Source organism: Brassica oleracea, chromosome C3 (assembly GCF_000695525.1).
Source record: "Brassica oleracea var. oleracea cultivar TO1000 chromosome C3, BOL, whole genome shotgun sequence".
Taxonomy (NCBI): Eukaryota; Viridiplantae; Streptophyta; class Magnoliopsida; order Brassicales; family Brassicaceae; genus Brassica; species Brassica oleracea.
In genome coordinates, this window is record NC_027750.1 from 54462894 (window position 1) to 54477101 (window position 14208).

Genomic DNA, 14208 nt, shown 5'->3' on the forward strand with positions numbered 1-14208 from the left:
CTCCAACACAAAAATGTGACTATGAAATTGTTGTCTATCTTATGTTCTTTACTACAAATGGTACTTAGATTTCGGTTCTAGGCATAACACTCAACATATGGAAAAACTTAAAATAAATACGCGAGTTAATCAAAAACAGATCATACTGCTATTACTTACTACCACTAACAAACCAAATGAGCCTAGAAAGAACCTCTCAGGCCCACTTCCCTAGGCACACCTTTTGGATGGCTCTCCTCCACTCCAGCGCCGGCGCTCAGCCCTCCTCCCTTTGAAGCAGCTCTCCTCCTCCATGGCTTTGATGGTGACTGCTCCTCCGTCGCGTTTCAGGCCGCCTCCAGATCCGCCGCTGCGTAAGTCTCCTCCGCTTGAAGCTCCCTCTGCCATCGATCCACCGGAACCGCCAGATCCTCCTGACGTTTCCTTTGTCCTCACTCTTCCTCGAAGCCCCATCTCCTCCTCTGATCCGTCTCTCCAAGCTCTTACCCGAATCTTAGATCTAAAGCTTCCTCTTCCATGGATGGTGTCTAAGATTAGTGGTGGTGGTGTTCCGCTTGTGTCTACCGGTGATAGTACTTTCGTCTACAGGTGGTTGCTCTGTGCGGTATGCAAGTCATCTTCATGTTGACACATGGACTGGTCTTCCATCAGCTAATGTTCCGACTTATCTTTCCTCCCTTTTAAGGGTTTCCAGGTTCACTTCCGCTCGTTAATTTCCGATTTCTGCTCTTCTGTTGAATGGGATACAAAGCTATTTGTCTGTGTGAGTTTGGAATTGAGGACCATAGCTTTAGCCGATGATGTACTTATGGACTTAACTTCTGTTGGTTCTACCGTTGTGCTCTTTGGTGGTCCTTTTGTCGCCTCAGTGCGATCTCTTAATGCTGTGTGCAGTTCTCTTACTGTTGTGTGCAGTCTTACTGTTGTATGCAGTCCTCTTTCAGTATTCATTCTAGCTTTTGGTGCTGTGTATTTGCATTTCTCTTTTTGGTGGCAGTTGAAAGAGAAATTCATTGGTAAAATTAGCTGGATGAATATGATTATGGCGGGTTCAGATTATCCGTTTGTCTCATGTTTAGAGCAGTCTCTTTTCCCAATATTTCTTCATGCATGGAGTGAATTGGATGAACAAGCGTCGTTGGTATTGCAAGGATCTTCCTTCCAGAGAGTGCTCTCCTCTGCGTTTGGTACAGTATGTGTGGTCCTGTGGGTTACACTAGATGCGATCTTTCAAGAAGCTTTTGAAACTGTTTTCATGCGATTTCTTATGGTTCCTTTTTATGATTTGTATCGCCAACCTATATTTTATTTTACCAGCTCTTTGGTTTGTTTGGTTCGATGTAGCTTTGTTGTATCTTCCTCTGAAGTAGTTTAAACCTTTCTGATTTAAATAGAAGTATGGTTTGATAAAAAAAAAAAAAAACCAAATGCGCAGTCTTATTGCTATAATTATTGTATTTTATAGTGAAAGAGTTGTATAAAATATATGCGGAATGGTATGACATATATAACCACTAAACATTTTTTTCAAATGCGCAGTCTTATTTCATTTTTCAGTAAAAAAAAAACATTTTTTCCCTGCTATCATAATTGTATTTTATAATACTGCATAATAACATATAAGTGATTAACCGATCTATAAGAAGACTTAACATTCATATGTGATAATAAAAAAAATGTAAAATTCAAATACAACTTGAAGTTTTTTCGTTTTCTTTTAATATACTTTGAGGTTGAAGACATGGAACAAGTCAGGCCCGTGGAGCACTGGTCATGTGGTCCCCGGATGCGTCGATCAACACAAACATAACATATCAACACCAATAGAAATATACAAATACAAGGTTGGTCGAAAATATATAATATATAGTGGAATATTTGCGGAAGCGACCAATCAGAAAATATTAGTAGATGTTCTCTGTTTTCTTTTGCCATATGAATCCCACCCACATGCACATTGACATTTGCAACTATCCCCGAGACATCCATCCTTGGTAATTTCTTTTCATTTCGCATCTTTGCACTATTTACCCGTTCGTAACTTAGTACTCCATCGTGATTCGATTATATAATACTCCCTCATTTTTAAAAAATTTATATTTTAGAAAAAAAATTGTTTCAAAAAATATACATTTTACATTTTCAATGTATAAATTAATTACAAATTGTAAATTTCAAAATACTGGTGTTTATAAAAACAATATTGGTTAAAAAATATGGGGAATAATTGATAACGGAAAAAAATACATTAGTAACTAAAATTTGATATGTTTTTTTAATAAATGTAAAAAACCTAAAACTTACATTTTTCTGAAACGAAGAGAGTATCTATTATTAATATCTTAGAGCATCCACGTTGGCAAATATTCTTGATAGAGTACGTAAGCAATATTTTAATAGTATTATCTAATAATGTAATTAAATTTTATTACAGAAGGAAATAACTTCAATCATGTGATGACACATGTTAAAAGTAGTCTCTTAGCAAGAGCCAATCGTTTCTTCTCCTAAAAACGTCTCTGAATATTTCATCATCTTTCTAATCACTTTTTGATTTTTCTTATTATTTTGTTTTGTAAGGTACAAGGTAAGTTACCCTTGCTAATGATGCTCTTAACACACACACTCGCAATGTAATAATTTCAATTGGTGTCTTACTTGAGATTACTTCCACTTCCAAAAAATACTGACATTGTATTTTAATAGTCTACTAGCTAGAGACATGCGTCTTTTGTGCGGAGTGAGACTAACATTATATTTACAAAAAAATATTTTATAAAAATATTGTTTCTAATTTTACAATATAAAACATTAAATATTAAAATTATATTATATGGATTAATATGTACCAAAACATTCTACCCATATTATTCTACATAACAGTAAATGGTTCTGTTTTTTTTTTCAAATACAGCACGCCAACCTTTTATAATACGTGTTATGAATTAAAAGCTCATACATCGACTTTTGTTTTGTTGTCAACGAATACTAGAAGGTCCATTGCAACTACTCTTTACGATAAAAGTGAACATATTGTAAATAATCAATTATAGAGGATGACATTTTAAATACAAAACAACACATTGATAAGCGAATATTTAAACATACAATAGAACCTCTATAAATTAATAATGTTGGGACTTTGAAATTTTATTAATTTATAGAGATATTAGTTTATAAAAGTTTCTTTATTTAGATTTTATATTTTAAGATATATTTATTCTAAGATTAGAAAAGTAGTTGATTCTAGTGTATAGACATTAATTGTTATTTTATGAAATTTGACAGTTATATTAATTTTATTATATTATTTGGTGTATATAATATATATTGCATATACTTTAAATTTCATTTTAGATATAATATTACTAAATCACATCAAAAATATATTAAATGTTAAGAAAATATAAAGATAATTCCATTGAGAATATAAAACAAACAATATAGTAATAGGTTCTCACTTATATAAAATATGTATATATATAAATTATTAATTTATGATCTTAATAGGACCATATATTTACATAGAATTTTCTAAAAAAAATATTCTTATTATTTTATCGATTTGTGTCAAATTTTGAACCGGTCCAAATTAGAATCAGCAAAATTTATTAATTTATAAATATTATTAATTTATCAAGACAAACAAATAAAGAAAAAGATCGAAAGAGGGCCAGGGTTCTAATTATTCGTGTTAATCAAGCACATAGTACATAACTGATATGTTTGCAAACTAAATGAGATTTCCATTTAATGGAGTACATAACACATATCAACTTAATTTTATGGAAACAAATCTTATAATGTATAGCTTATTAGGAATATTAGAATTTTGAATACAATAGTGTTGACAATTTTTTACCGGAAAATCCACTTTATTTACTAAATTACGTTTATGTCATTGTTTGTCTAAAACGGTAAGTTGGTAACAATTAATTTTGTTACTTTGATCTTATTATCAAGCTTGATGCATACACTGCTTGTGTTAATATAAAAACTACATCATATTCATATGAATTTGGGCGGATTGTATCAATGTTTCACAGCAAATGGGAATAGTGCGGCCTGATTTGTAAGGAATTGGCAATCTATAAAAAAATTTAGCAAATTATTGTCTTCAATTTTTTATTGTCTTCAAATTTGTTTAAGAAGTACCCAGAACATAGTATATATATAAAATTATTTGATAGTTCTTGGCTTCACACTAAAAGGAAATAACCCAAAATTGTTCTAAGTAGGCTGCTCAGATATTTTGAATTTGGTATGATGTTCATCTCATAGCTTAACGTAGGCTGGTTTTAACTTATAATCATACTTGTTCTATTATTAAACAATGATAGATATGAATTGTAGCCTTATGACTATGATAGTTCAAAGTATTATTAAAATATCTGATTTAATTAACACTGATTTTCCATTTTTAATTATTGTTCTATGTATACTAATGACGATAACATATATGAAATGTTAAGAATTATATGTATTCATCACTATAGGAAATATGGATAGTGATAGCGGAGAAAAACGCTATGAATTTAGTATAATAGCTATTCTTTAGCCGCTCTGACAGCGCCCATTATAATAGGTCTGACACTTTTAATAGCGGTATTTTCCTATGCTATAGTTAACTATACAATGATAGCATTAGTTTATATGTAATTATTAATATTTATAATAATGAGATACCAAATTAAAAAAAAAAATACACCTTAAAATAATTAACCAAAACATAATTCATAATTAAATAATTCAAAATTAAATAAAAAATTAATTCATAATTAAAAAAAATAAAATTTATTTATTAATTAAGATCAATGTACACAGATAATGGTTACAATTAAAATCGGTTTATTTATTAACACTGGTTTACACACAAACCTGATTTATTAAACTAAACCTATCTAAACCAAACCTAATAAACCAATCAAAAGTAAACTTAATCTACGCCGCTTCCTTCTTCCTATCGTCTTGTTTTGTCGCACCTCCTCCTCCTCCGTCTTCCTTACGTCTCTGTCTTCTCTCCTTCTCCCTCTTTCTCTTCTTCTTCTTCTTCTTGCTCTGCTCCATCTTCACCATCACAGCTTCTTCCTATCCGGCTTCTTCCAGCAACAAGAACAAACAAATCAAAAATCAAATTCAAAACAGAGAGAACAATGGCTATTGAATATGAACGGCATCAGACATACCTATAATGTTGTGACCCTACGGGAACAAGAACAACCACCAGCCCCATTATCAATTCCACTTCCTCTTCCCTGTCCATGAAGTCAAATCCCCATTTAATCAAGTTACAATCTTGTCAAACAAGACTAATCATTCAAAAATCTCAAAACAAAAAAAAAGGAACATATAAAAAATCTGAGATACGGTTGTTGTTAACTAAGACTATCAATATGCATCTGGAAAAGAAGAAGTTTGATAAGAGGATAGATAAAAAAAAGTGGTTGAGACAGAGTTCGATGACGGAGGCAGAGAACGAAAGAGATATAGATGGGAGCGTCGGAGGTTATGGTGATGGTGGTTGGGACGATGATAGACATGGATCTGTAGTGTTGAGTGGAGAAGAATGTTGAGAGACAGAGGCGATGGAGGAGGTTTGGTAGTGACGATGACTTCAAAAAATTGGAGATACGAGAGGGATGAAGATGAGATTTGTGAGTCTGTAACTCTTCCAAAATTGGATGAAGAATCTGAAAAAAATAAAACGAGAGAGAGAGAGAGATGAGGAAGCACAATGAATCTTGACCCTTTAAAAAAGTTGAATCAATGGTCGTGATTACACAAAGCACGATCCTCGCTCTTGCATGTGATAGGCTACTTATGTTAACCAATCAAATTTTTATATATTATTTCCTATTATTCTTTTAACACAATTGTTTATATTCTATTTTGTATTGTAATATATAAAATATTTATGATATATTTTCGTAAATAAAACTTATTTTGAGAAAACATCTAAATTTTATAATTCACAATTTAAAAATTTAGATTTAAATTTATACTTTTAAAAATAAACTTTGTGATTGATATTTGGATAAACTATAAAGTTTAGAGATGGTGATATAGGGTTTGGTGTTAAGAGTATGTTGTTTAGGGTATTAGATTTATAGTTTTGTATTTGAAAGTATAAAATGAAAGGTTAGTGATATGCTGTTTGAGGTTTAAAATTTAAAGTTTATATTGTATTTTAAAAATGATTAAATTTTGAAATATGTGATATGGTTTAATGTTCTGAGATGTAACGTTATGATAATGTATGATTTGAGGTATATATATGTAAGGTTTACAGTTTAGATTTATAAAATAAAGGGTTAAGATATAAATCTGAAAATTAACTTTTATAAGTATTGGATAGTATAAAATTAGGATCTTTTAAATTTAAGACTTGATGTTACAAATATTAGATTAGACAAAAGACTTTATATGTAGGTTTAAGTTTGGGGTTTAGGGTATTAAATTTAGAGTGTAGATTAGATATAGTGTTTGAGGTTTAGATTTAAATTTGAGATTATATTTTTTAAATGATTAAATTTTGAGTTTAAGTTTAAAATTGAAGTTATATTATGAAAAGATTAAAATTTTAGAGTTTTATGTTTAGGGTTTAGGGATTAGGATGTTGTTTTTCTTTTAAAAAAATACAAATTACAAAATACAAATAATGAAAAACTATTTTTATAAAATGAAATTTGTTAAAATTACAACCGGCTATAACATTGTGAAAAAATTGTGAAAAAAATGATGTTAATTAAAATTAGAATTCTGGAATATGATTAGGTTATATAATTCTGGTAAAGTTTAAAGTATATGATTTGAGAGTAAAGTATGTTACTAGTTATACTTTTGGGTTTTCATAAAGATATAAATATGTTTTAAATTTTGGATTTTAATTATACTTTTGGGTTTTTGAATACATTTCGGTAATTTCAGGTATTTAATTGCCAAATTATATCATAGAAAAAAAATCAGGTATTGATAATCTAGAACCGGTTCGCAACCAAACTGAAACACTCGGTCAATATTCAGAACAATCTGATCACAAAAACAGATGAAAGTATAATTATGTTATACATATGAAAAGACATGTATTGGTTCAAGGTTTCAAGATCACAAGCGTTTTGCAAGTAAACAAGCTGTTGGGAACCATGTTTTCTTTCTTAACCGAAGAATAAGAAACGTCCAGCTTACGTAGATAGCAATATACATCAATATCAACCCACATTCTGATATTTTCAGGTTTAATATTTTCACCCTTGACTCCCATAAAGAAGGACGTGAGCTTTCTATGACAGGAGCTCTATGTAATGGCAGATTCTTGTTGATAAAATCCATAAGTACAAGCAGTGAATGTTGGAACTAACGATAGTATCCTCACCAACAGTTCATCAGGCAATCCACTGATGTTATCGATTCTTACAATACCCTTCACGAACACAAAGAAAACAAGACCATAAGAAACAAAAAGCATTTGACAAGGACTGATCTCAACTAAGACAACGACTCTCGCCTTGTTATGCTACTCCTCAGTCTAATTCAACACAACACCTTTTAACTACTTAGCAGAATCGAAAACTAAGAAACAGAGTGAGATTGGGAAACATACTTCTTTAACAGACTGGGCTTTGGAAGCTTGCCGAGAAATCTCCTTCTCAACATCATCGCTGTCTTCACCTTCCCAGGACCTGGCACTGAAGAATGCAAATCTGCATACACAACAACATCAGCTGCAGCCTGCAGATGGCGTCAAACCATTTCCCAAGACCTGGAATATGCAAAAACAAAATGTGCATTATGCTAAAAGATAAAGCAAATAAAAATTCATCCTTTACCAGTATAGATAAGACATTACACTGTAACTAAACAAACTAATCCCAACTTGTCAAAATGTGATAGAAACGAGAATAGAGCTCAATAAAAAAACAATCTTTACAGTTCAAAAGTACCTCCTCGTTGTTCTGTGAATACACTTCTTTCCTGAGGCCTTCAATACATTATAAGTGGAAAATTGAAGAATAATCTGGGTAAGGAGCGAAGGATACTGGAGACGAGCTGATGAGTCCACGGCTTCGCGGCTGACGATGTAACTAATTCCTTCCTTGTTCTGCTTTTCCTTTGGCTTCTCCAATTCCATGGCTTATGTGCTTGAAGCAGCCGTGCTTGGATTCACACTATCCTTCTCCTGAATTTAGATCGATAAACCTTTCGGCGACTTGTCTCTGAAACGAATCTAACCCCACCTCCATTTGATTCGACCACTCGTAGCGGCTGCCGGCGATTGTCGTAGAGTAAACCGAGTGTTTCGATATTGATTTTGGAGCCAAAGAGAGAGTGATGATACGAACCCTAATCAAGAGAGAATTGTTGTTTTTACTCCTCGATGAGAGATAGAACAAAGAAGAACGATTGGATGAGAACATACCTTATTGTATACATTCGCTCTAGCAAACTAAGGCGGCTAAAAAATTTTATTTTCCCGAGATAACAAATATAGCGTTTGAAATCAACAAACGCTATAAATAAAGCAAGTGTTGGTATACAATAGCACAACTATCATAAACGCTATAAAATGATGCTACCAATACGTGCATTTCCTGTAGTGCATACGTAGTGATTTATGTAATGGAAAATATGTTGTTATAATCAGGTAGAAGACCTAAAGTCAATAAACCATGTGGGTTGTCATATAATTCAATATGTGAGTCCAATGACATTTTTCAGTAAATATTCTAGTTATGAAAGGGTTAAAATAAAAATAGGCTGAAAAGAATTCATATGATGACATCTATGCAAAATGGCACATATGTAAATAACATACATTTTAAAAGTTATTTTTTTATTTTGCTTCTTCTTTGATGGAACAATTGGTCCTTTCTTACTTTTAAAAGGAATCAACTTAAAGGTGCAGAGGAGGAAGGCAGACTGACATGTTTAAAGATAGCGCGAGCGAGTCCAGCAATTTTTCATCTCCTTTTTGCCGACGATAGTCTTTTCTTTTGTAAAGAAGATGTCCAGCAGGGTGCTGAGCTGATAAGGATCATCAATCTATATGGGAGAGCTTCGGGGCGGTTACTAAACCCATCGAAATCATCTTTTTTTTTTGGCAACAGAGTAGGACAGGAGGTCAAGATAGCGATGAAACAGATACTAGGTATCAATAAAGAGGGTGGAATGGGCATGTATTTAGGACTCCCGGAAAAAATTTGTGGCTCCAAGAGACAGGTTTTCGCTTTCATCAGACATCGGCTCAGTGATCGTATCAATTCATGGTCGGCCAAGCTTCTTTCTAAAGGCGGCAAGGAAGTACTTTTAAAGGAGCTATAGCAAAATTCTGGTGGAGCACGAAACGGAATAATAGAGGACTGCATTGGATTGCTTGGGAGAAAATCTGTGTTCCATTGGAGAAAAGAGGTCTAGGATTCAAAGATCTTCTAAATTTTAATCTGGCACTCTTAGCTAAGCAGCTATGGAGGCTGCTACACCATCCTAATTTCCTACTTGCCTGTGTACTTAAAGGTCGATACTACCGACACATTAGCCCAATGGAGGTAAAAACGTCTAACTCCCCTTCGTATGGGTGGAGAAGCATTCTAGCGGCTCAGAACTTACTCAGAGAGGGACTGCGAAAAACGATTGGATCAGGTTACAATACCCGTGTTTGGATTGACCCATGGATCCCGACCATACCAGCTCGTCCGGCAACGGACAATGGTGTCTATCGCGATTGGGATATGTTCGTAAACCAGCTTATTGATCAAGCTTCCAAGCAATGGAGAGTAGAGATGCTGGAGGCATTGATAGACCCAGGAGACATCCCCCTGATCCAGAGCATTCGTCCGAGCCATATCTTTAGAGATGATGGATACTGCTGGAGTTATACAAAGACCGTTTTGTACACAATGAAGTCGGGATACAAGCTTGCATCTCAGATGAAAGAGGAGAAGCACGAAAGTGCAGTCATGGAGCCGAGCTTTAATCCCTTGAAAGTGATGATCTGGAAGTTGAAAGCACCAAGGAAGATTCAACACTTTTTGTGGCAAGTTTTGTCGGATAGTGTCGCGACTTGCAGCCGTCTTGCTGATAGACATTGTGGAACCGACAGATCATGTCCCAGATATGGACATGAAGAAGAATCACTTAATCATCTCTTGTTCCTTTGCCCCCACGGCGCTTCAAACATGGGCACTTTCAGATATATCAACCTTTCCGGGGTTATTCCCGAGCGAATCCCTATATGAAAACTTTGACTACTTACTCCTACGTGCAACAAGGAATGGATCCCCGGGGAATATTCTTGCTAGTTTTTCATGGATCGCATGGTTCATATGGAAAGCTAGGAATGAAAAGATTTTCAACGGTAAGCAAATTCTACCTCTGGATACTGTACTACATGCTACCCAAGAGGAGGAGAACTGGAGAGTGGCACAAATAATATCAAGTCAAGAAGTGACTGGAGGAAACCAACACGCAACTGACGGGAACATGGAGAATGAGTCACCATATCCAAGATGCCAAGTGGATGCATCCTGAATGACAAATTCGACAGTTTCTGGTGGAGGTTTTGTTCTCGAGCTGGCGCCTGGAACCCATATGTATGGTTACATTGGTATGGACCAGACCCTATCTCCTATGCATGCGGAGTTCACCATCTTGCTATACGCAATGAAAAATTCCCTACAGCTAGGAGTTACATCGATGTTCTTTGAATCGGACTGTCTTCAGCTTGTCAAGCTGATTAACGATGAAGAAGATTGGCTAGCTATGGCTTCGGAATGTAATGAATTCATTCATCTCTTATCTCTTTTTACTGTTTTTTCAATTTCTTTTATCGCAAGAGAGCGGAATGTAAGAACGGACCTTTTTGCAAAAGGAGCTCGTTCACAAAACTCTATTTTCTTCCATGTAGACTCTGTAATTCCGGATGGTTAGCCCACAAAGCTAACCTTTTCATCCTGAATTAATAAAGCATGGAGTTCGATGTTAAAAAAAAAAAGAATCAACAATCTACTACTTAAGATTAACTCGAATTTACATGAATAAAGAGATCTCGCTCGCCTGTCTACGTGGCTTTGAGTGTATAAATGGGTTCATCTATTGAATTATAATGGTAGTTTTCGTTGACTTACAAGTCACTACAACGAAATCGATCACTTCTAAACCAAGAATTGAATATTGAATGCACTAATTTATCTTATTGTCAACTAGTAGAGTAATGAATAAATTCTCGTAGCTGTTCAAAAGGATAATAAGACTTAACAATGTGAACATAGTCTACTACTACTATAGATAATAATTAATGAGCGGATTTATTGGCCGGACCCAAATTACGGCTTCTCAACCAGAAATGTCGCCGGCAATTATTCAACACGTGACATGTTTTACCGTAATACTGAAGCAATTTTTGACAATTTTTTTTCTTTTCAAATCTCACTACAATGTGAAAACAAATTATACAAAAAGCTACACTGCATGAACTTTTCTCTATAAACTTTACCAAAATATAGAATTCTGATAAAAAAGATACATCTGACGAACAAATCACTAAAAATAATGAAAACCAATCATATTTATTATACTTTTATTATAAAAATAAACCAGACTATCGTTCCTCGGGTTCACGGTCCTGAAATGATAACCGTAAAACCCAATTAGAGACTTTCATCTTTCTTAAAGGCTTTAGCCTTTGATGTTCACTTTGACTTCTTGTCGTAGATGACGGTCCATCAACGAACATCTTCAATCTAATCAAAGCAACCTTTAGTGTTTCCTCGCTCATATTCGCGAAACAAACCCTAAACCAACCCGGTTCGTTGCAATGGCACGAAGAACCGGGAGAGATATTGATCTTAACCTCGTAAACGATTTTTTTCCATAGCTCAATCTCGGCTTCAAACGTGTTAGATCTCAATAGGTGTCTCATGTCGACCCAGCAAAAGAGTCCAGCATTGCTCTTGAGACACTCGATACCTACAGCCTCTAGACCAGACACAAGCTTATCGTGTCGATTTTTGAGTCGGATTTGATTCTCTTTGAGGTAGTTCTTAGTGAAGTTTTTGTCGGATAACAATGCGGATAAGAGGTACTGCGTTTGAGAAGATATTAGACCGAAACTAGACATTTTTGTCGCTGCAGCCACAACAATATCATCGTTGGAGTAAATAACTCCAACGCGAAAACCAGGTAGGCCTAGATCTTTAGACAAACTGTAAACGATGTGGACACGTTTAGAAACATCGGTGTTTTCGAGTTTTTTTTCTTTGAGGACTTCCATTACGCTGATGAAACCAGGAGAAGCGAAAACAGTACCCGAGTAGATCTCGTCGCTTATCAAATGTATATTCTTACGTGACACGAAATCTAAGAGACGGTTTAGTTCGGTTCGGGTTGTTGTAGTACCCAACGGGTTAGATGGGTTGGTTATAAGGACTCCTTTAACTTTTAGGTTAAGCATTTGAGCTTGCTTGTAGGCTTCTTCGAGTGCGGATTTGGTGATGCGGAATCCGTTTGCACTTGTGCATTGGATTGGTACAATCTCAACTCCGGTTCGCCATTTCAAATCCCTATCAAATCTGCAAATGATAAATGTAAAAAGAAAAGTGTTTTAGTTAACGTAAGCTTTCATGTTACTTGTGAATGAAGCAAGGATTTCAACAAAAAACTAACCCTGGATAATATGGAGTAGGGAGCAAGAAAGCCTCTCCAGGATCAGCGAGACAGAACATAAGAGTTTCATTAGCCGAAGTAGCACCCGCGGTGAGGACAAGCTTTTTAGGATCAAAAGAAACTCGGTTTCCTCTATTTTCCGACATGAAATCCGCCATAGCCTGAAAAATAGTTATGACAAAAACATACCGATTTAGAAAATTGTGGTTTAATAGGATAATAGTTAGTAATATTTATCCGATTATTTTAAATACTTATATAATCCTACATTCTTGAAGGAAGGAAGGCCATGGTAATCTTGGAAGAGAGCTAGTTCCCGGAAAATAGATTGGCCTTCTCTTTCGAAGTTTGCTGCTTCAGGGTTCTTGGCAAGCCATGACTCAATAAGATTGAAAGATAACTGCAAGAGCGAACCAAGACCATAAGATATATAACATTTTGCTGTACACTAATTGTCAAATCTATTTTATGATTAGTGTTAGCTAGTTACCTGATTTTCTGCGAGACCCATTTGGATAATGCCATTAGGGTTCTTGACCTCGTGGTAAGGGTTCTTCTCGTACGCTTCCCAACCCAGAAAATACGAAGAATCTTGGCCATGAGTGATGCAAGTAGCTTTTCTTGACAATATACCCATTTTCGTTAGCTCTAGAGAGAGAGGGAGAGAGAGGGTAGGAGAATAAAGTGGAGAGAAAAAGTAGATATGGAAATGAAGATTTGAGAGAGAATGAAAAGAGATGTTTTGATTGGATTGTGGCAGATGTTGTAGGTAAGCTACGATGGAGAGGGTCACTAGGCATGTGTGGATGTTTATATATAGTTTTCATGCTACGCCACGACAGAAATTTGACCAGTCAGATATTCCAATTTTCAACAATTTTTGTTTTAATGATTAATCAAGAGAATTGAGTTTGATCCAAAAAAAAAGATTAATCAAGAGAATTAAAAGAATATTAATCAATTCACGCGTTTCCATCCACCGTCCCTAATCACTCAAATAAGCTCAGCTTAGAGAGTTATTACCACGCTTACCACAACGGTTTATGTTACGCCTCTCTCTTCTAAAGGCCGTTTTGGATTAATGTGTGCGTTTTAGGTTATTTTACCGTTAAGAGTGAAATTATTTTAGATAGTTAATAAAAAAACCATGTAGAACAAAGAGAGAAACAGTAACGAGATGCCCATAACGACAGGAAATCAACTTGTAAAATGGGATATATACAACCCACATATTAAAATATATTGGCAACAAGTAGTACGAATAATTGAAAAAAGAATGTGAAATTGCCATTGTTGCATTTAGGAACTCTTTGGACCATGTTAATGTTGGTTTTTACCAAAAAAAAAAAAAAAATGTTGGTCCAGGAAATTGCCATTACAGTCCTGCTTCACAATCTATACTGTTGTGAACGTTGTCGGCTGTATTTTTTATATAGTTACTCTTGGGTTCATCTCCTAGGGTGAACTTCTAGGTTCACCAACCAATAGAATTTCATTATTTCAAATTCGATATCTTTAAAAAAAAAAAATATATATTGTCAAGTTATATTA

At 34.5% G+C, this 14208-nt stretch overlaps 2 protein-coding genes and 1 long non-coding RNA gene across 4 annotated transcripts; 1 reads left to right on the top strand and 2 right to left on the bottom strand.

Annotated features, from left to right (window-relative positions):
- Positions 1-292: 292 nt before the first annotated feature.
- Positions 293-1344, top strand: LOC106330950. Its single transcript, XM_013769335.1, has 4 exons — positions 293-604; positions 686-925; positions 998-1192; positions 1318-1344. Exons 1-4 carry the CDS (start codon positions 293-295, stop codon positions 1342-1344), a joined length of 774 nt encoding a protein of 257 aa, XP_013624789.1.
- A 5702-nt stretch (positions 1345-7046) lies between these two features.
- On the bottom strand, positions 7047-8523 carry LOC106332635. Of its 2 annotated transcripts, XR_001268140.1 has the most exons (4): positions 8417-8523; positions 7941-8340; positions 7601-7759; positions 7047-7420 (listed from the first exon to the last, which is right to left on the bottom strand). It is a non-coding gene; the product is annotated as an uncharacterized LOC106332635 (long non-coding RNA). The 2 variants fall into 2 exon arrangements; XR_001268139.1 differs by lacking the exon at positions 8417-8523 and having other exon boundaries at positions 7941-8408.
- Positions 8524-11467: 2944 nt separating this feature from the next.
- Positions 11468-13432, bottom strand: LOC106332403 (1-aminocyclopropane-1-carboxylate synthase 8-like). Its single transcript, XM_013770866.1, has 4 exons — positions 13148-13432; positions 12926-13057; positions 12658-12818; positions 11468-12563 (listed from the first exon to the last, which is right to left on the bottom strand). The coding sequence occupies exons 1-4, from the start codon at positions 13292-13294 to the stop codon at positions 11594-11596; spliced, it is 1410 nt and encodes a 469-aa protein (XP_013626320.1). The 5' UTR covers positions 13295-13432; the 3' UTR covers positions 11468-11593.
- Between the last annotated feature and the right edge of the window lie 776 nt (positions 13433-14208).